At 41.2% G+C, this 23,024-nt stretch overlaps 1 protein-coding gene across 1 annotated transcript in view; it reads left to right on the top strand.

The window, feature by feature from the left end:
* The window catches only part of dazap1 (DAZ associated protein 1), a 101,624-nt gene extending 79,691 nt beyond the window's left edge, over positions 1 to 21,933 (top strand). Inside the window, exons 12-13 of the mRNA XM_034180081.1 lie at positions 15,630 to 15,722; positions 21,087 to 21,933. Of these exons, the coding sequence (XP_034035972.1) occupies positions 15,630 to 15,722; positions 21,087 to 21,259 (266 nt within the window). The 3' untranslated portion in view covers positions 21,260 to 21,933. The remainder of the gene's footprint in view (positions 1 to 15,629; positions 15,723 to 21,086) is intronic.
* Positions 21,934 to 23,024: the final 1,091 nt, after the last annotated feature.

Below are 23,024 nucleotides of genomic sequence, written 5' to 3' on the forward strand. Positions count from 1 at the left end.
TTGTAAAGCGCGTTGAGTGTCTGATGCAGATGGAAAAGCGCTATATAAATGCAGTCCGTTTACCATTTATTTCCAATCCTTCTTCAAATCTTGAAGGTTCTGTGGACCTCTTCTGTAAACTCTGATCTTTAGTTATTTCCATAGCTTTTCTGTTGGATTCAAGTCAGGTGATTGGCTGCTCAATCTAGCAGCTTTATTTTCATTCTCTGAAACTTGACTGTGTGTTTGGGATCATTGTCTTGCTGAAATGTCCACCCTGGTAGAGTTTTATCAAGAATGTTTTAGTACATTTTTTTCATTCATCCTTCCTTCAGTTATATGAAGTTTGTCAGTGTCGTCTGTTGAACCCCACACCATGATGTTTCCACCTCCAAACTCACTGTTGGCATGGTGTTTTTGGGGTGATGTGCAGTGCCACTTATGCTGTGTATTATGGTATCCAAAGAGTTCAGTTTTGGTCCCAGTATTTCACAGGCTTGTCTAAATGTTGTGCATCAAACTATATATGAGCTTCACCATGCTGTTTCTTCAGCAGTGGAGTTGTGTGGTGAGCGTTCATTCAGGCGACGGTGGTTGAGTGCATTCTTCTTCTTTGTCTTTCGGCTGTTCCCGTTAGGGGTCGCCACAGCAGATCAATCTTTTCCATCTCACCCTGTCGTCTGTATCTTCCTCTGTCACACCAACCACCTGCATGTCCTCTCTCGGCACATCCATGAACCTCCTCTTTGGTCTCCCCTCTTCTCCTCCTGCCTGGTGGATCCTCCTCAGCATCCTTCTCCCTATATACCTGGGTCCCTCCTCTGCACATGTCCAACCATCTCAATCTCGCCTCTGACTTTGTCTCCAAACCGTCCCACCTGAGCTGTCCCTCTGATATGTTCATTCCTATTCTTGTCCATTCTTTGTCACTCCCAAAGAGAATCTCAACATCTTCAGCTCTGCCACCTCCAGCTCTGCCTCCTGTCTTTTTGTTAGTGCCACCGTCTCTAAACCCTACAACATAGCTGGTCTCACTACTGTTTTGTAAACTTTCCCCTTCACTCTTGCTGATATTCTTCGGTCACAAATCACTCCTGCCACCTTTCTCCATCCACTCCACCCTTCCTGCACTCTCTTCTTCACCTCTCTACCACACTGTCCATTACTTTGAACAGTTGACCCCAAATATTTAAACTCATCTACTTTCACCACTTCTACTCCTTGTAACTGCACTATTCCACTGGGCTCCCTCTCATTCACACACATGTACTCAGTCTTGCTTCTACTGACTTTCATTCCCCTTCTCTCCAAAGCATATCTGCACTTCTCCAGACTAGACTCAACTTGCTCTCTACTCTCACTACAGATCACAATGTCATCTGCAAATATCATAGTCCGTGGGGGCTCCTGTCTGATCTCATCCATCAACCTGTCCATCACCACTGCAAACAAGAAAGGACTCAGAGCTGATCCTTGGTGTAATCCCACTTCCACCTTGAATGAGTCTGTCATTCCGACTGCGCATCTCACCGCTGTCACACTATTCTTGTACATGTCCTGCACTACCCTAACATACTTCTCTGCCACTCCAGACTTCCTCATACAATACCACAACTCTTCTCTTGGCACCCTATCATAAGCTTTTTGTAAGTCCACAAACACACAATGTAACTCTTTCTGGCCTTCTCTGTACTTTTCCAACAGTATTCTCAGAGCAAATATTGCATCTGTAGTGCTCTTTCTCGGCATGAAACCATATTGCTGCTCACAGATCTTCACCTGTTTTCTAAGCCTAGCTTCTACTACTCTTTCCCATAACTTCATGCTGTGGCTGATCAGCTTTATGCCTCTGTAGTTTACTGCAGCTCTGCACCCTTGTTCTTGAAAATAGGAACCAGCACACTTCGTCTCCACTCCTCAGGCATCCTCTCACTTTCCAAGATTTTATTAAACAATCTGGTTTAGAACTCTACTGCTATCTCTCCTAGACATTTCCATGCCTCCATTGGAATGTCATCTGGACCAACTGCCTTTCCACTCTTCACTCCTCTTCATAGCAGCCCTCACTTCTTCCTTGCTAATCTCTTGTTACTTCGTGATTTACTCTCACCACATCATCCAGCCTTTTCTCTCGCTCATTTTTCTTTATTCATCAGCTCTTCAAATATCCCTCCACCTTCTCAGCACACACTCCTCACTTGTCAGCACATTACCATGTGCATCTTTTACCACCCTAACCTGCTGCACATCCTTTCCAGCTCTGTCCCTTTGTCTGGCTAATCGGTACAAGTCCTTTTCTCCTTCCTTACTATTCAACTTCTTGTACAGCTCGCAATATGCCTTTTCCTTTGCTTTTGCCACTTCTCTTTTCGCCTTACACCGCATTCTCCTTGTACTCCTGTCTACTTTCTTCATCTCTCTGACTATCCCAAAACTTTTCGCCAACCTCTTTCTCCTTATGCTTTCCTGGACCTCTTCATTCCACCACCAAGTCTCCTTGTCTTCCTTCCACTGTCCAGATGTCATACCCAGTACTGCCCTAGCTGTCTCCCTCACCACATCTGCAGTACTTTTCCAGTTGTCCAAAATTGCTTCCCCTCCAACCAGTGCTTCTCTCACCTGCTCATTAAATTTCACACAACAGTCTTCCTCCTTCAGCTTCCACCATCTGATCCTTTGTTGAGCTCTCACTGTCTTCTTCTTCTTTACCTCTAAAGTCATCCTACAAGCAACCATCCTATGCTGTCTAGTGACAATCTCTCCCTGCTATACCACCTACAGTCTGTGATTTTCTTTTAGCTTGCCATCTCCTATAAAGAATGTAGTCCACCTGTGTGCACCTTTCCTCCACTCTTATATGTTACCCTGTGCCCCTCCCTTTTCTTAAAGTAGGTATTCACCACAGCCATTTCCATCCTTTTTGCAAAATCAACTACCATCTGTCCCGTCCCCATTCCTATGCTTGATAACCATATCTACCCATTACTTTCCTCATCACCTCTGTTCCTTCACCAACATGCCCATTGAAGTCCACTCCTATCACCACTCTTTCATGCTTGGGCACACTCTCCACCACCTCATCTAACACACTCCAGAAATCTTCTTTCTGGTTTTCTTTGAAACAATTGTTCAGTTGCTCTCCACAAGTGGTCTTGCCTCTTGGGCAACTCTTCTGATAATTCTTTCCACTCCTCTGTCAGAAGCCTTGTGAGGAACAACCTGGTCATGGCCAGTTTATGGTCTTTAATCCCCTATTGCTCCTGGTGTGGAGTGAACGCCATGTTTTGGCAGCACCCTGACATCTTTGGAGCCTTTTGAGGAACACCTGGTCATGGCCAGTTTATGGTGAAATGATGTTCTGTCTACTTTCAGATTATAGCCCCACAGTGCTCACTGGAACATTCAGAAGTTATAAATCCTCCTGTAACCAGTACCATCAGTGGGTTTGCAACAATAAGGGTGCTAAGATCCTGAGAGAGAGCTCTTTGCTTTTACCCATCATGAAATGTTCTTGTGTGACATCTTGTTTATGAGGCACGCTGTAATAGGCCATCATTTGGGACTGAACCAGCTGACGTTAATTTACACTGACAAGGGGCAGGACTGCTTTCTAATTACTGATAGATTTCAGCTGGTGTCTTGTCCTTTCCATGCTTTTTATGCACCTCCCTTTCTCAGGTGTTCAATATTTTTTTCCTGTATCATTTCACATTATTACACGTAACGTAATTTCTGTACTTATTTGTATGGTTTCTTTATATGTGTGTATTACTTATTATATTATTGACATCTGGTGAAAATTTCAGTCGTAGGACCATCATAAATATATTTACTGAGAAAAAATGGTGGCGGGTTAAATATTTATTTTACCTGCTGTGTGTGGCATTTTCATACACACTAATTGCTTTGCTGAGGATGGCCTAGCAGGGGTCTCTGGGTATGTCCCCTGGGAAATTTTGTAAAATTGAAGTGAAATAGTGTAATCTCACATGTTATTTGGACAATTTTTTTGTGACTGTGCTGATCAATTTTGTATCAGTATTCTCTACAGTGGGAAAATAAATATAATATAGTTTTGCAGGTTTTCCCACCTACAAAGAATGGAGAGGTCTGTAATTTTTATCGTAGGTACACTTCACACTGTGAGAGACAGAATCTAAAAAAAAACAGTAAATCACATTGTATGATTTTAAATAATTAATTTGCATTTTATTACATAAAATAAGTATTTGACCCCCCTAGAAAACAGAGCTTAACAATTGCTACAGAAACATTTGTCTGTAGTTTTTCACCAGGTTTTCACACACCTGCAACAGGATTTTGGTCCACTCCTCCATACAGATCTTCTCCAAATCTTTCAGGTTTGGAGTTTCAGCTCCCTACAAAGATTTCCTGTTGAGTTCACATCTGGAGACTGGCCAGACCACTCCAGGACCTTGAAATGCTTCTTACGGAGCCCCTGCTTAGTTGCTCTGGCTCTGTGTTTGGGGTGATTGTCATGCTGGAAGACCCAGCCATGACCCATCTTCAATGCTCTTACTGAGGGAAGGAGGTTGTTTGCCACAGTCTCGCAATACATGACCCCATCCATCCTCACTTCAATACAGTGCAGTCGTCCTGACCCCTTTGCAGAAGAGCACCCCCAGAGTATGATGTTTCCACCCCCATGCTTCATGGTTGGGATGGTTTTTCTTGGGGTTGTTCTCATCCTCTAATCATGGTAAGTGGAGTTGATTCCAAAAAGCTCTATTTTGGTCTCATCTGACCACATGACCTTCTCCCATGCCTCCTCTGGATCATTCAGATGGTCACTGGTGAACTTCGAACGGGCCTGGACATATGCTGGCTGAGCAGGGCGACCCTTGCTGCCCTGCAGGATTTTAAACCATGACAACATCATGTGTTACTAATGTAATCTTTGTGACTGTGGTCCCAGCTCTCTTCAGGTCATTCACCAGGTCCTCCTGTGTAGTTCTGAGCTTTCTCAGAATCATCCTTACCCCACAAAGTGAGATCTTGCATGGAATCCCAGACCGAGGGAGATTGACAGTAATCATAACAGTGTTGTCTTCTACCAAGCTGCTTGCCTGTTGTCCTGTAGTCCATCCCTGCCTTGTGTGAACAAAGTCAAACTCAAAGTCAGCTTTATTGTCAATTCTTCATATATACTAGACATACAAGGAATCGAAGTTTTGTTTCTCACCTTCCCTCGGTGATGACAGGACAAGACATTTCGACAATAAGGACAAGTATTTAGTATTTACAGTGTAGTGTCTGAGGTAATAGTAAAAGTAAAAGTGGAGAGTGCAGTAGTGCAAACCATTCAGTATTTGTAGCAACAGCAGATTTTTGTTAAGACACTGCAAGTGGTCTGACGGTGATAAAGTGAAACAGTGCGGGACATTGTCATGGGCTACAGATATCATATATATATATATATATATATATATATATATATATATATATATATATATATATATATATATATATACATACACACACAACCCCTGGCAAAAATTATGGAATCACCGGCCTCGGAGGATGTTCATTCAGTTGTTTAATTTTGTAGAAAAAAAAGCACATCACACACATGACACAAAACTAAAGTCATTTCAAATGGCAACTTTCTGGCTTTAAGAAACACTATAAGAAATCAGGAAAAAAAATTGTGGCAGTCAGTAACAGTTACTTTTTTAGACCAAGCAGAGGGAAAAAAAAAATATGGAATCACTCAATTCTGAGGAAAAATTATGGAATCATGAAAAACAAAAGAACGCTCCAACACATCACTAGTATTTTGTTGCACCACCTCTGGCTTTTATAACAGCTTGCAGTCTCTGAGGCATGGACTTAATGAGTGACAAACAGTACTCTTCATCAATCTGGCTCCAACTTTCTTTGATTGCTGTTGCCAGATCAGCTTTGCAGGTTGGAGCCTTGTCATGGACCATTTTCTTCAACTTCCACCAAAGATTTTCAATTGGATTAAGATCTGGACTATTTGCAGGCCATGACATTGACCCTATGTGTCTTTTTGCAAGGAATGTTTTCACAGTTTTTGCTCTATGGCAAGATGCATTATCATCTTGAAAAATGATTTCATCATCCCCAAACATCCTTTCAATTGATGGGATAAGAAAAGTGTCCATTTATTGATGATGTAATGACAGCCATCTCCCCAGTGCCTTTACCTGACATGCAGCCCCATATCATCAATGACTGTGGAAATTTACATGTTCTCTTTTGGCAGTCATCTTTATAAATCTCATTGGAACGGCACCAAACAAAAGTTCCAGCATCATCACCTTGCCCAATGCAGATTCGAGATTCATCACTGAATATGACTTTCATCCAGTCATCCACAGTCCACGATTACTTTTCCTTAGCCCATTGTAACCTTGTTTTTTCTGTTTAGGTGTTAATGATAGCTTTCGTTTAGCTTTTCTGTATGTAAATCCCATTTTCTTTAGGTGTTTCTTACAGTTTGGTCACAGACGTTGACTCCAGTTTCCTCCCATTCGTTCCTCATTTGTTTTGTTGTGCATTTTCGATTTTTGAGACATATTGCTTTAAGTTTTCTGTCTTGACGCTTTGATGTCTTCTTTGGTCTACCAGTATGCTTGCCTTTAACAACCTTCCCATGTTGTTTGTATTTGGTCCAGAGTTTAGACACAGCTGACTGTGAACAACCAACATCTTTTGCAACATTGCGTGATGATTTACCCTCTTTTAAGAGTTTGATAATCCTCTCCTTTGTTTCAATTGACATTGCTCGTGTTGGAGCCATGATTCATGTCAGTCCACTTGGTGCAACAGCCTCTCAAGGTGTGATCACTCCTTTTTAGATGCAGACTAATGAGCAGATCTGATTTGATGCAGGTGTTAGTTTTGGGGATGAAAATTTACAGGGTGATTCCATAATTTATTCCTCAGAATTGAGCCCATATTTTTTTCCCTCTGCTTGGTCTAAAAAAGTAACCGTTACTGACTGCCCACAATTTTTTTTTTCCTGATTTCTTATAGTGTTTCTTAAAGCCAGAAAGTTGCCATTTGAAATGACTTTAGTTTTGTGTCATGTCTGTGATCTGCTTTTTTTCTACAAAATTAAACAACTGAATGAACATCCTCCGAGGCCGGTGATTCCATACTTATTGCCAGGGGTCCTATATATATATATATATATATATATATATATATATATATCAATCAATCAATCAATCAAATTTTTTTTTTATGTAGCGCCAAATCACAACAAACAGTTGCCCCAAGGCGCTTTATATTGTAAGGAAGGCCAACAATAATTATGTAAAACCCCAACTGGTCAAAACGACCCCCTGTGAGCAAGCACTTGGCTACAGTGGGAAGGAAAAACTCCCTTTTTAACAGGAAGAAGAAACCTCCAGCAGAACCAGGCTCAGGGAGGGGCAGTCGTTCTGCTGGACTGGTTGGGGCTGAGGAGAGAACAGGAAAAAAGACATGCTGTGGAGGGGAGCAGAGACTCGATCACTAATGATTTAAATGCAGAGTGGTGCATTACAGAGCAAAAAGAGAAAGAAAACAGTGCATCATGGGAACCCCCCAGCAGTCTACGTCTATAGCAGCATAAGTAAGGATGGTTCAGGGTCACCTGATCCAGCCCTAACTATAAGCTTTAGCAAAAAGGAAAGTTTTAAGCCTAATCTTAAAAGTAGAGAGGGTGTCTGTCTCCCTGATCTGAATTGGAGCTGGTTCCACAGGAGAGGAGCCTGGAAAGCTGAAGGCTCTGCCTCCCATTCTACTCTTACAAACCCTAGGAACTACAAGTAAGCCTGCAGTCTGAGAGCAAAGCGCTCTCTTGGGGTGATATGGTACCTACGAGGTCCCTAAGATAAGATGGGACCTGATTATTCAAAACCTTATAAGTAAGAAGGAGAATTTTTAAATTCTATTCTAGAATTAACAGGAAGCCAATGAAGAGAGGCCAATATGGGTGAGATATGCTCTCTCCTTCTAGTCCCCGTCAGTACTCTAGCTGCAGCATTTTGAATTAACTGAAGGCTTTTTAGGGAACTTTTAGGACAACCTGATAATAATGAATTACAGTAGTCCAGCCTAGAGGAAATAATGCATGAATTAGTTTTTCCGCATCACTCTGAGACAAGACCTTTCTAATTTTAGAGATATTGTGTAAATGCAAAAAAAGCAGTCCTACATATTTGTTTAATATGCGCTTTGAATGACATATCCTGATCAAAATGACTCCAAGATTTCTCACAGTATTACTAGAGGTCGGGTAATGCCATCCAGAGTAAGGATCTGGTTAGACACATGTTTCTAAGATTTGTGGGGCCAAGTACAATAACTTCAGTTTATCTGAGTTTAAAAGCAGGAAATTAGAGGTCATCCATGTCTTTATGTCTGTAAGACAATCCTGCAGTTTAGCTAATTGGTGTGTGTCCTCTGTCTTCATGGATAGATAAAGCTGGGTATCATCTGCGTAACAATGAAAATTTAAGCAATACCGTCTAATAATACTGCCTAAGGGAAGCATGTATAAAGTGAATAAAATTGGTCCTAGCACAGAACCTTGTGGAACTCCATAATTAACTTTAGTCTGTGAAGAAGATTCCCCATTTACATGAACAAATTGTAATCTATTAGACAAATATGATTCAAACCACCGCAGCGCAGTGCCTTTAATACCTATGGCATGCTCTAATCTCTGTAATAAAATTTTATGGTCAACAGTATCAAAAGCAGCACTGAGGTCTAACAGAACAAGCACAGAGATGAGTCCACTGTCCGAGGCCATAAGAAGATCATTTGTAACCTTCACTAATGCTGTTTCTGTACTATGATGAATTCTAAAACCTGACTGAAACTCTTCAAATAGACCATTCCTCTGCAGATGATCAGTTAGCTGTTTTACAACTACCCTTTCAAGAATTTTTGAGAGAAAAGGAAGGTTGGAGATTGGCCTATAATTAGCTAAGATAGCTGGGTCAAGTGATGGCTTTTTAAGTAATGGTTTAATTACTGCCACCTTAAAAGCCTGTGGTACATAGCCAACTAACAAAGATAGATTGATCATATTTAAGATCGAAGCATTAAATAATGGTAGGGCTTCCTTGAGCAGCCTGGTAGGAATGGGGTCTAATAGACATGTTGATGGTTTGGATGAAGTAACTAATGAAAATAACTCAGACAGAACAATCAGAGAGAAAGAGTCTAACCAAATACCGGCATCACTGAAAGCAGCCAAAGATAACGATACATCTTTGGGATGGTTATGAGTAATTTTTTCTCTAATAGTTAAAATTTTGTTAGCAAAGAAGGTCATGAAGTCATTACTAGTTAAAGTTAATGGAATACTCAGCTCAATAGAGCTCTGACTCTTTGTCAGCCTGGCTACAGTGCTGAAAAGAAACCTGGGGTTGTTCTTATTTTCTTCAATTAGTGATGAGTAGAAAGATGTCCTAGCTTTACGGAGGGCTTTTTTATAGAGCAACAGACTCTTTTTCCAGGCTAAGTGAAGATCTTCTAAATTAGTGAGACGCCATTTCCTCTCCAACTTACGGGTTATCTGCTTTAAGCTACGAGTTTGTGAGTTATACCATGGAGTCAGGCACTTCTGATTAAAAGCTCTCTTTTTCAGAGGAGCTACAGCATCCAAAGTTGTCTTCAATGAGGATGTAAAACTATCGACGAGATACTCTATCTCACTTACAGAGTTTAGGTAGCTACTCTGCACTGTGTTGGTATATGGCATTAGAGAACATAAAGAAGGAATCATATCCTTAAACCTAGTTACAGCGCTTTCTGAAAGACTTCTAGTGTAATGAAACTTATTCCCCACTGCTGGGTAGTCCATCAGAGTAAATGTAAATGTTATTAAGAAATGATCAGACAGAAGGGAGTTTTCAGGGAATACTGTTAAGTCTTCTATTTCCATACCATAAGTCAGAACAAGATCTAAGATATGATTAAAGTGGTGGGTGGACTCATTTACATTTTGAGCAAAGCCAATAGAGTCTAATAATAGATTAAATGCAGTGTTGAGGCTGTCATTCTCAGCATCTGTGTGGATGTTAAAATTGCCCACTATAATTATCTTATCTGAGCTAAGCACTAAGTCAGACAAAAGGTCTGAAAATTCACAGAGAAACTCATGAATTATAGCTCTGTCTGGGTTTTTGATTAATTAATAAGCTGGAATGGAAGATTGCTGCTAATCCTCCGCCTCGGCCCGTGCTACAAGCATTCTGACAGTTAGTGTGACTCGGGGGTGTTGACTCATTTAAACTAACATATTCATCCTGCTGTAACCAGGTTTCTGTAAGGCAGAATAAATCAATATGTTGATCAATTACTATATCATTTACCAACAGGGACTTAGAAGAGAGAGACCTAATGTTTAATAGACCACATTTAACTGTTTTAGTCTGTGGTGCAGTTGAAGGTGCCATATTATTTTTTCTTTTTGAATTTTTATGCTTAAATAGATTTTTGCTGGTTATTGGTGGTCTTGGAGCAGACACCGTCTCTACGGGGATGGGGTAATGAGGGGATGGCAGGGGGAGAGAAGCTGCAGAGAGGTGTGTAAGACTACAACTCTGCTTCCTGGTCCCAACCCTGGATAGTCACGGTTTGGAGGATTTAAGAAAATTGGCCAGATTTCTAGAAATGAGAGCTGCTCCATCCAAAGTGGGATGGATGCCGTCTCTCCTAACAAGACCAGGTTTTCCCCAGAAGCTTTGCCGATTATCTATGAAGCCCACCTCATTTTTTGGACACCACTCAGACAGCCAGCAATTCAAGGAGAACATGCGGCTAAACATGTCACTCCCGGTCCGATTGGGGAGGGGCCCAGAGAAAACTACAGAGTCCGACATTGTTTTTGCAAAGTTACACACCGATTCAATGTTAATTTTAGTGACCTCCGATTGGCGTAACCGGGTGTCATTACTGCCGACGTGAATTACAATCTTACCAAATTTACGCTTAGCCTTAGCCAGCAGTTTCAAATTTCCTTCAGTGTCGCCTGCTCTGGCCCCCGGAAGACAATTGACTATGGTTGCTGGTGTCGCTAACTTCACATTTCTCAAAACAGAGTCGCCAATAACCAGAGGTTGATCCTCGGCGGGTGTGTCGTCAAGTGGGGAAAAACGGTTAGAAATGTGAACGGGTTGGCGGTGTACACGGGGCTTCTGTTTAGGGCTACGCTTCCTCCTCACAGTCACCCAGTCGGCCTGCTTTCCCGGCTGCTCGGGATCTGCCAGAGGGGAACTAACAGCGACTAAGCTACGTTGGTCCGCACCGACTACAGGGGCCTGGCTAGCTGTAGAATTTTCCACGGTGCGGAGCCGAGTCTCCAATTCGCCCAGCCTGGCCTCCAAAGCTATGAATAAGCTACACTTATTACAAGTACCATTACTGCTAAAGGAGGCCGAGGAATAACTAAACATTTCACACCCAGAGCAGAAAAGTGCGGGAGAGACAGGAGAAGCAGCCATGCTAAATCGGCTAAGAGCTAGTAGCTGCGCTAAGCTAGCGGATTCCTAAAAACACGCAAAGTGAATAATGTGTAAATAATTTAGAGGTGATTCAGCAGAAGGAGTGCTTTAGTTAAGGCACGTGAAGATTACACTGGGAAACAAATCGTTATCTAGATAACTAGATCAATCTAACTGCGCAGATTAAACAGCTAACAGATACAGCAAAACACCGCTGTGCCCCGGAACAGGAAGTGATACAATACCGCAGTGAGAGCCAACCACCAGTAGAGGCCAAACAGGTGCAATTAATACAGGTAAAGAGTGCAGAATAAGTGGGCTTCTTAAAGAAAAATTAACAGGTCTGTGAGAGCCAGAATTCTTGCTGGTTGGTAGGGGATCAAATACTTATTTTATGCAATAAAATGCAAATTAATTATTTAAAAATCATACAATGTGATTTTCTGGATTTTTTTTTTTTTTTTATAGATTCTGTCTCTCACAGTTGACGTGTACCTACGATAAAAATTACAGACCTCTCCATTCGTTGTAGGTGGGAAAACCTGCAAAACTGACAGGGGGTCAAATACTTATTGTCCCCACTGTATATACTTGTTTGTTGAACTTGAACATGATCAGCAGAACTAATTGAAAGAATTAAATGAAATATATATTTTGAAGTAGTACCAGCTTGTCAGTATTTTTATTATGTGCAAAAAATTGCTGTTAAAATGGCTACAAAAGGGGTTTACTGCCCCAGGGGTCCGCCCGTGCACCCAAGACCTGCCTCGTTTGTGCAGGCTGCAGAACAGACAAGAAGAGAGGCAGCTCTGTGGCTATTTTTAATCGCTATTATATAAACCTTTATTTAACCAGGTGAAAAACTCATTGAGATTAAAACCTCTTTTTCAAGAGTGACCTGGCCAAGATGGATATTATCAGCTCCGCTAGTCCACGCTATCAACCCATGACACAGACAAGCACTGTTGATGATCTCGTACTAGAGTGCCTTTATTCAGAGAGTAGTGACATGACGACATTGAAAACATAAAAAGGTTCATTCAGTAGTTCAGCACAATTGGCCCCAAAATGGCACTATGTTCTAAGCTGATGCTACTCTCTGAATAAAGGCACCCTAGGTCGTATGGATCACGTATCAGCTGTGATCTGTTACACCACCAGTCGATACTATGCATTGGAAAGGCCACACTGCAGTCTTAAATGTGCAGTTGTTTTTAAAATTGGTGAGTATCCACCATTATTAATGGCAATTTTGATGACCACCGATGCCTACGGAACTGTGTGCAGTTAAGACCTACTTAACTGTCAGTCACATAGTGCTTCCACATAAATAACACGAGGTCTTCATTCTCCCTACTCACTGTGCTGGCCAGGCCCTAAACCACAGGGAAATAAATGGACTGCATTTATATAGCGCTTTTCCATCTGTATCAGATGCTCAAAGCGCTTTACAATAATGCCTCACATTCACCCCAATGTCAGGGTGCTGCCATACAAGGCGCTCACTACACACAAGGGCCCTTAGTTATTTTCTAGTCAGGTGGGGATTTGAACCCATGATCTTCTGGACTCAAGCCCAACACCTTAACCACTAGACTATCACCTCCCCCCACTATCACAGAACCCCCCCCCCCCCCCCCCCCCTTGGAGTAAAGGTCCACTTTTGAAGACATTTTTTGCTACTGCTACTACTACTACTATAACTACTACTACTAATAATAATAAGAATTACAATAATGATAATATTTTTTGCAAGCAGGGGTGGTGGCCAAGTGGTTAGTGCACTTGGTTTCACTGCCAAAGCTTCCTGGTTCAAACCTCACCCCTGCCGCATTTCTATATGTAGTGTGGAGTTGGGTTAGGAAGGGCATCCGGTGTAAAACTTGTGCCAAATCAACATGCAGATCCATCTTGGAGCTGTTGTAGTGACCCCGAGTGAAAACAAGGGATCAGCCAAAGGGACTTCCTATAATATTTTTCACCATTAAATGTTTGACTACCGTAAATTCCATACTATAAGCCGCTGCTTTTTTCAAACGCTTTAAACACTGCAGCTTAAACAATGATGCGGCTAATCATGGATTTTTACAGGCTTTCTCATAAGTTCAAATACATCAATTGATGCTGTCCATTGATTGGCTGAAAGCTGCGGTCCTCATGTGGTGTAAATTCACACACACAGTAAATATAAGGTCTTACCTGTTCGTTTTAGTGGATTCATGGTAGTTTAATTCCTTGTTGTGGCTGAAGAAAAGTCCCTCTCTGGCACATTGCGAGATCAGTCAGCGGAGCCCCCCCCCCCCCCACCAGGTCTGTGTCTTTGCGTCACAAGTTGAAAAAGTCACAGCGCCTCATTTATGTCTCATTTACCACAGACTCCATGATCCACAAAGGAAAAAAGTTAAAATTACTCAGTTCTCCGTGTGGAGCAGAGACACCGTGTGTGCGCTGATGATGTGCTCATTATTTACGTGTATCACTTTCAGGAAACACAGCATTAATGTTACATATTTAATTAAAAGTTAAAAAATCTTTCTAACATATTTCTGTGTAAATATCTCATGTTACAACGTGGAGACCTGCGGCTTATAGACAAGTGCAACCTATTTATGTACTTTTTTTTTATTTATAAAATTGGTGAGTGCAGTTTATATTCAGGTGCTCTCTGTAGTCCGGAAATTACGGCAGTATCACTCTGTGCCTACGTTTTATTGCAGTTCTGTACTAAGTGGAATTGATGAGCCATATAAAAATGTATCTACTTAATTTAAGTAACTTTTCTGCGTAACTATATATATATAATATATATATCTGTCTAGAGTTATTTATTTTAAACAATGTCTAAACTAGTGCATAACTGGCTCTGGGTGGGGTTCTAGCTTTAAAATCTGGCCAGTTAGGGTTAGGGAAGCCATAAATATGAAAGTGATTATCAAACAAACATGTTTTGCAGTGTATATATGTTTTTGCAGAACAGCTGCCGGGTATCATCATGCAAATTCATCACCTTAAATACACCAGGAACTAATTTTAAAAAATGTCACCGCTTAACTGATTTGTGTTTTTCCAGATTACGACTCTTGTTTCTGCAAATTCCCATCTGCTCTGCTTATCTTTGTCTGGCATGGGTGATATGCAGGCGTGTACTATCTCTCTGACACATGGTGTGACCAGCTGTTTTGTCCCCTGCCAATAAGCTTTGCATATGCCCTGGATAACCAGTAGGAGTTTCACAGCAACTAGGGCAGGAATTGTTGCCAGGTATCGTATTTGTGAGCACAGCCATTTATGTATATTCAAATGCATGACCAAGACAGGTGTAACACTACTGGAAATGAAACCCCAGTTCTTTGCAGCGGTGCATGGGAACTCACCATGTTACAAAAAATAAATTCAACAAAAACATTTGCAGACCCCGGACAGCACCACAGCTGCCAAGTCAAACCTCGGTCCTTCGCTTACCCCAATACTAGCCCCCAAAACCCAACTAGCACACCACCTGATAGGTCAACCCACCACCACCACCACAAACCCAACCATTTTTAAAGGTTTGCAAATGTGTGCTGTTGTGATGTGCACATTGGGCCCCTGGAAATGATCCTTACATGTTGTAAATATAGGTAACGCTACACTATATAACACCATATTGGTTCTGTAGGTATAGTTTTATTATTAATATAGATACTGTTTAGGCAAGAATGACTAAAGTTCTGACTTGAATCAGGTACATGCACATAGATTGACCTTACTAATTCCCTGGGGGCCGTGTGTGTAGGTGTAACCTACCATGCCTAATGTTTTCCATGTAGAGTTGTGCTACTTTATTTTGAAGGTTAACACTGTGTGATGCTTTCATGGTGGGAAAATGTCTTTTTCACATTACTTACATCTCATAATTTTATTCATATTTTACAAAATTTCGTGAGACCAGGCTGGCATAAAATTCAATACCTCCCCAAAAATCCAGCATACCAGCATATAGCACCTGCTTGCATCCCATGTTTTTTTGACTTGTAGATGGAGTTCAGCAGTAATGCTACAGTAAACAGAGCAGCCCCATTTAAAGCACTGTTAGCTCAGTAAGGCGGGGAACTGTGTAAAGCAGTTGGCCAAACGTATCTGGGTTCAGTCAACCTGGTCTCCTCATTTCCCTGATAGGCTTGGGTAACTACCCTCAGGACCCTTCTGCCTACGGACCAACACGTCCTTCTCACAGTTATGGTCAGGAAGAACAGGGAGGATATAGTGCAGGTAGGTGCCAGCATCGTCTTCTCCAACCACAAAAATAGCTTTTGTCCACTACTGTAGTGTTTATGGAGCTGCGACCTGCTTCTTTCTTTTCTTTTGCTCCGTGTGAAGTATTTTGCATCTGCATATTGCATGTATATGCAAAATACTGTGTGTTTTCTTGAGTATAGTAAACCACTACTGTTAAATCCCAAGGCTGAATGGATTTGAATGAAATTTACATGGAAAATATCCTCAGAGCCTTTGGTTTTACTATCTTCCTCTGCAGAGTAGTTTTACTATGCTGGCGTCTAATCATTTCCTCCTTTTTGTCTGCTCTTTGTCCTCATTGCTTTGCTGAAAGGATGATCTAATTATTAGAAAACTTGTTCATGGTTCAGTTTTCTCTGCACATCAGCAGTCCATTAACCTGTTGCTTTCCCGCCATGTGCTGTCACTACATTATACCTAAACCAGTGAGAAACGAAGATGTAAAGGACACAATGATGGCAAATTTAAGTCTTTCAGACTTTTTTGGTAGTCCTGTTGGACTGCCCCCTTTTTCTTCAGAATTACTTTTTCTGTTCCTGAAGCACTTTGAGCACCAGCGATATTGTACTTTTCTTTCTCTCTACTGTCTGTTGCAGTTGTTTCTGACTTACTCCACTATTTATTAGTGCCCATTTTTAAATGTTAAATCTTGTGTTAACAGGAAGTTGCCAACCAGTTGCCACAAATAAGCTGGAGAGATTTGGTTGCAACTACTTTTCATGCTGTACCAGCTAAAGTGTTTGGCGCAAACAAATCGATCTCTTTATTATGTCAAAGGCCTTTTAGATTAGCCATACATAAACTGCTGATGCTTAAAACCCCTTTCACATTGGCGTATTCGTAGAGCTGCGTATTGTGCCGTATCGTCTACGCCGAGTTGAGCAGCTCTACGCCCACTTTTAGCAGCTCTATGTCGAGTTTGTTCTCCCTACGCAGCAGTATGTTGAGGGCTATGCACGTAGGATGGAAGAAATTAAACATGTTTAATTTTCTTCGGCGTAGAGCGCTGGACACAGTTTTAAGCAGGTCTGCGCATCACAGCATTACTGCATGCAAGTCTGTGCAACACGGCGCTCCTGTACACAACCAAAAACTGAGTGCATGCAGAGGAATCAGCTGAGAACAGGATCACGCAACCCACAGCACCTGTGTGTGATCAGAACAGCTGATGTACAGTAACTGATAGACGTGTGTGCTTAGAACAAGGAATCGAACCTCAACTCAGAAATACAGAAACAGCAGGTCTCTCTCTCTCTCTCTCTCCCCCCCTCCCCCCGTCGCTCTCGACCTCACTCTTTTTTTGTTGCTCTCCCTTTCTCTCTCTGTGTCTGATAAAACCTGAATAAGAGCTGTGATTTTAAAATAAAAGCGCACTTGCTCCATGTCTGTGCACTCATCAGACGACCTAATCGATCAGATCTGATCATATCAGCGGACCTGATCTGAGCAACCAGATCTTTAAAAGTTTAGAGTCACAGTGCTTCATTCACAGCAGCCTTTACCACAGCCAGACTCAGCAGCATCTGTACACAATGAAAATGATCCATCAAGACAAAAAAAAAAAAGTTCAATGACTCTGAGCCGCACCACACTGTGCAGTAGAGAACAGAGTGCACTTCCACAGAGGCAGAAAATAGCAGCTTTGGCTACATACCTGGCAGTGATGCAACTGTAAAACCCTCATGATACAGTCCACTGTTTTCCAAGCGCAGTGACGTGTTCTGCACAGCCGGCAGAGTGAACTGGTTTTAAATAGCGGGAAGGTACACGTGACTGTGTGCACATTAAAAAGTGAACACATGCAGCTGCAAGCAGATTTCCGAACACGGAAAAAGGCTGAGTACACGTGCATTTCGGGCGTACTTAAATGAAACACAACGCTGCAATACGCAGCTCTACGAATACGCCAGTGTGAAAGGGGCTTTAGATGCACTAGCTAATTTTATCAGCACATCAATTTACTTGTATGTTTGCAGGGAGATGGCGCCATCCAGTGTCTGAGCTGAACACTTGTTGCATTTATCTTTCAAGATTATCTTGGGAGGGATTGTTTTCATCAATGAACCCCAGGAAGTAGTGCTACTTAACTGTACCTGAAATGGTCTTTCCTTTTAGTCTTGCTTAGTGGATAACACATTCAGTAATAGATAATTATTTCCAATACAAAAGGGCTCACTGAAGGAATGCTGTTTGAAGACAGGGAAAATGTATAATGAAATTGTTGCATTATAGAAATTGATCTTAGAATTATACAATGGTGTTATTGGTCCTCAAGTAAGTCAGGTCAAGGGCTTGGCAGTAGCGCTTGTCTGCTCAACGTTGTAGGTTGAAAGGTGTTGTCAGACTAGTGTTCCATGCTCATGTCTTGCCTGATGTGGTAAGTTAATTTTTAGCCACATTTAGAATGAAATTTGGTCAAAGATCAACATATTTCAGTGATGTTCCTGGAGCGGCAGAAGCCTTTTTCTTATCAACTGATTTCGGAAGAATGAAATCGGATTCTCTAGATCTCTGTACATTTCCCTCTCACTTGTGTGGTGTTGGAGTGAGCAGGCGCACACACAGGTCAGCATTCACCACAGGGCACAAATGTCTTAAAAGTATTTTATTGCACTGGCACACCTGCAACACACCTCAACATATGCAACACGCCTGTATTTTAATTACACACATAATCAACAGTGTGTTTACTATTTCAGAGCACAGTGGTGATGCTAAAATAGGCAGCTCCCCCGGGGTAATAACTACACACACACACACACACACACACATACATATATATATATATATATATATATATATATATATATATATATATATATATATTCTCCTTTCCTTCAAATATGCACCGCATGTGTTTCTCTTGGATTGCACATGATGGAAATGTTTTATTGTGGCGCTTTACATATTACATAATATTATTACATGTGTGGGTTTTCTTGTTGCTCAGAGACTGCTACTGTCTGATCTGGGAATAGGCAGTGGATGAGGAGTGGGAACAGACAATGACCCCCCAATGACCTTAGAGAGTAAAGGGCCACTTTTGAAGACATTTTGCACAACTACTACTGCTACTACTATTACTACTAATAAGAATATTATTAATAATAATAATGGATATTTTTAACAACTTAAACATTCTATATTGCGCTGAGTGTCCTAGTTTTACTACTGCACTTCTGTGCTAAATGGAACTGAGGGACAATATATGAAATATAAGACATTGATTTACTTAACTTTGGGAAAAAACATAAAACAGAAAGGAGTACCTTTTATTAAAGGTGATTTGTCCCTCTACCCCCTTTAATTCATGGTAACCATGCACAATGGATTGATTTGCTTGTATAATGTTCCTTGAGACAGCTTTGTTGTGATTTGGCACTATATAAACTAAATAAATTGATATTTAATAGATTTTATTTTTAATGTGTTTGTAGTATGTTTCTGTGCAAGTGCAAAATCTAGGAAATACAAGTATTGGATTGGAAGTCTCTAGATATATATAACCAATGACAAAAGAACATGACAAGTGAAACACCAGGTTTTCTTTCCAGAAGCAGGGATTCAAATATTAATATTTAAATCGCTGTGTGTCTTGTACTTCATTCACGCCAGTTGTTACGCAGTGCAAACAGTATGGTTCTTTATGGTAAATCTGTCTGGAGTAGACAGTCTTCTAAACTGAATGACTGCAAGAAGGAGACTCATGAGGGAAGTCATTAAGACACCCATGACTCTGAAAGAGTTATAGGATTCTGTTTGTTCTTATCGTGCCCCTGTTCTGTGGAATGATCTCCCTGCATCAGTAACACAGTCAGATTCTGTAGATTCTTTCAAGTCCAGACTTAAGACGCACTTATTTTCCCTTTTGTTTGGCTAGCATAGTGGCATTGTATGTTACTATGCTTTTTACCCTTTTAAATTCATTTTATTTGGAAACGGAGCAGGCCATGGCCTCAACTTTATCTAAATTCTGGGTCTTTTAGTGAATCTTAGGGCTAGTGGCCAGCGATCACCTTAGTATTTCTTCTGTTTTTCTTGTTCTTTAATGCTGACAAATTATGCTGTATTTGTTGTCTTTTGGAAGCCTGATTCTGTTTTTTTCTCTCTGTTTGAGGTGCGGCTACATCCAGAGATGGAAGTGGGCGTCTTCTTCTGCTGGGCTCCTGTCCCATCCACCAGCATGGACTTCCAAAATTTCCTGTATATTTATATTGTTATTTGTGTCAGTAGCATGGCCGAAGCAGAAGGTCACCCCTTTGAGTCTGGTCGTTTTGAGGTTTCTTCCTCAAATCATCAGAGGGAGTTTTTTCTTACCACTGTCACCTCTGTGCTTCCTCTGGGGGTTGGTAAGGTTAGACCTTACTTGTGTGAAGCACCTTGAGGCAACTTTATTGTGAATGGGTGCTATATAAGAAATAAATTAAATTAAATTAAATTGGAGAAGCTGAACATAGTGTAACTTGATTGTTGTTGCCAATATGTAGACCTGGGTTAGAATCTTGCTCAAGCTACCTGTGTGTGTCCTTGGACAAGACCCTTAATCTGCATTGTCTCAGTCTACCCAGCTATAAAAATGGGTCCTGGCCTGGGCTGGGGAAGTAAATGTGAGGCAGTCATTTTAAAACACATTGAGTATCTCCTGGATGGAAAAGCATTATACAAATGCAATTGTTCTTCTCAAAAAGGATGCGGTTCAGATCACACAGGAAAATCTATATATTTGCATGAGCTGCAGGTTTATGCACCCCCAGGTGTCTTTCCCTGTACAGCAGAGCCAGAGAGGTTTGTGCATGAACTTGGACTTTAGTCCTTCATCCCACTTTATCGTATTATTTAGAACAGACACTAGATCAGGATAAGTGGTGTCTAGTTCATTCATCATGTATGTGCGTTATCATTCAGTAACTTTAGCTTGCCAGACATTGCTGAACCTCTGTGAAAGCAAGACTGGCTACCTTATTAATCCCTGTTTCATAGTCTGAGAAGATTTCTGATCAGTGTCGTAGTACAACAGTTACTGCATTTCTAATCATCATGCCGGTCAGTGCAGTACTGTCTACTGTGTCAGTCTCCAGTTCAAGTTTGACAGATGCACATGAGCACATGCTTTGTACAAGAAGGGCATGGTTCAGTTTTGGGGTAGTTGTGATTTGAAACCTCAACACTAGATGGCGTCAAAAACTAATGCTGCTTTAATACTGCAGTGAATGTAAACCGTTTGAAATATGTTGACAATTTAACACACACAAACATTTTTCCTGAACACTTTCTGGTGACATTGGTGACAAAATGCTGTTCTCTTACCTGATCTGTCCCATCTCTTGTCCATCTCAGGGTACAGTCAGGACCTGAGCGCGTTCAGCCACAGCTTTGCAGACCCTGGACAGCCAGCGGCCTCATATGGAGCTCCCACAGCACAACCTGCCGCCGCCCCTCAACCTGCCACCAGCGCATTCGGCAGAGGGCAGAACCATAACGTACAGGGCTTCCACCCGTACCGACGCTGACAGGCAGCTCTGGGCAGCATTGTGGTGTAAATTTCAGTAAACAAAAACAAACAAAAAAAAAAGTCAGGGAAATGTGTGTTCTTGCTAAAAAGCAAACCTGGATTTCTGGATTGTTCTGTGGAACTGTTGAATGCACACACTTTGTGAAATAGAAACCTTTGTGAAGGCAGGGATTCTAGTAAATTATAAAGGGATGTAAAAGATTTTTTTTAATAATTTATGAAGCAAAAAGCAGAAAGAAGCTTTTATTACTCCCCACCCCATGTTTTATAGTAGAACTTAACTACTTTGCAATAACTTTGATTGTCTAGACAAACACTAGCACAGAGACTACGTAGAGACTTGCATATAAATATGTATATTTATGACACACAAATGAAAACAGGGTCTCAAGTTTTCTCAGCTTTAAATTCTAGGGTATAGTATTTTTATTTTTCATTTAGTAAGTTTTACTTTATGAGCATTTAAGGTTTGTTTAAATTTGAGATTATAAATATATATTATACACAAACTGCAATTTTTTTAAGAAGAAAATTTTGTACTATAAATGTACACTTTGCTTGTTTTTTTATTTAAAGATGTAGACTTCCCTCAGGTGGCTGTTTGGGTGCATTTTGCACTTATGCAAAAAGAAAAAAGGACAAATTATTACAAAAATAAATGTTTTAATGATACCATGCTTGTTTTGGATGCCTTTGATTCTTGTCATTGGTCAGGGACCTCAAAGGTTAAAGCTACATTGTGTAGGATTTAGTGTCATGTGGTGGTGGGGTTGCACATTGCATTATGCTGTTGCCAGTCATGATTTTGTTTCCCTTCATGTTTTCACTTTCATGTTTTTACTAACAACCAGCAGACAGTGGATTTGGGAGCAACCACAGATTCCTCCTTTTTCCTTCAGTCATGCTGCAAAATATGACAGTAAGTATGTCCCTTTTGGGCTACTGTATCAACATAGTGGTGCAACATGAGTGGACCTGCTCCCAGGTAGATATGAAGGACTCATTCTAAGCTTATGAAAAATGCATTGATTCATTGTTACAGGTACTCTAATGAACAGATGGTTATGAACGCTGTTTTACATTGCTGCAAATAAACACCCTTCAATATTACACACTGCAGCTTTAACAAATGGCAAATATGCAAAAAGTGTCAGCAGAAGTCCAAGTTCTGGAATCATCTTCACATTTGTGCCTATATGCTCACGCTGAAGTGCGTGATCCGAGGCTCCAAACCTCTCTACTAGCTGGGAAGAGATGAAGGAATCACGACATTGCTGAGCAGTGATGGTGCTACAGAGATCTACTGTAGGGCAAAGAACCAAGTCTACAGAATCCCGATGATGCTAAGCAGTGAGGTAAAGCGATTGGATGTCTTCAATGTTTGGGTCATCAGGACAATGTTTGTCAAGTATGTTACTTCTTAGTGAGACAGATGTGATGATTTTTCACGCTTTCTCCCGTATTGTCGAGAAAGTAGGTGCCTCTGCTGAGGATTCCAGCAACTGGACCAGGAAATGCACATGTTCACTTAACACCTGGCTGGCTCACGCACTCACTCACTTAGTCAAGCACTTATCTGGGAGCAGGTCGTGGGGCTTAACACCTGGCTGTGCCAGATTATTTTCCAGACCACAGGTCTGTGTGAGGTTTTACTCGTCAGGACCCACAGTGGTTTTCTGAGGTTGTGGGTATTGTAATTCATATACCAGGGTGATGGCAAATCAACCCCTGTAGCCCATAAATGTTGGTCAACCAGTGCTTTA

Source organism: Thalassophryne amazonica, chromosome 10, assembly GCF_902500255.1.
Source record: "Thalassophryne amazonica chromosome 10, fThaAma1.1, whole genome shotgun sequence".
Classification (NCBI taxonomy): Eukaryota; Metazoa; Chordata; class Actinopteri; order Batrachoidiformes; family Batrachoididae; genus Thalassophryne; species Thalassophryne amazonica.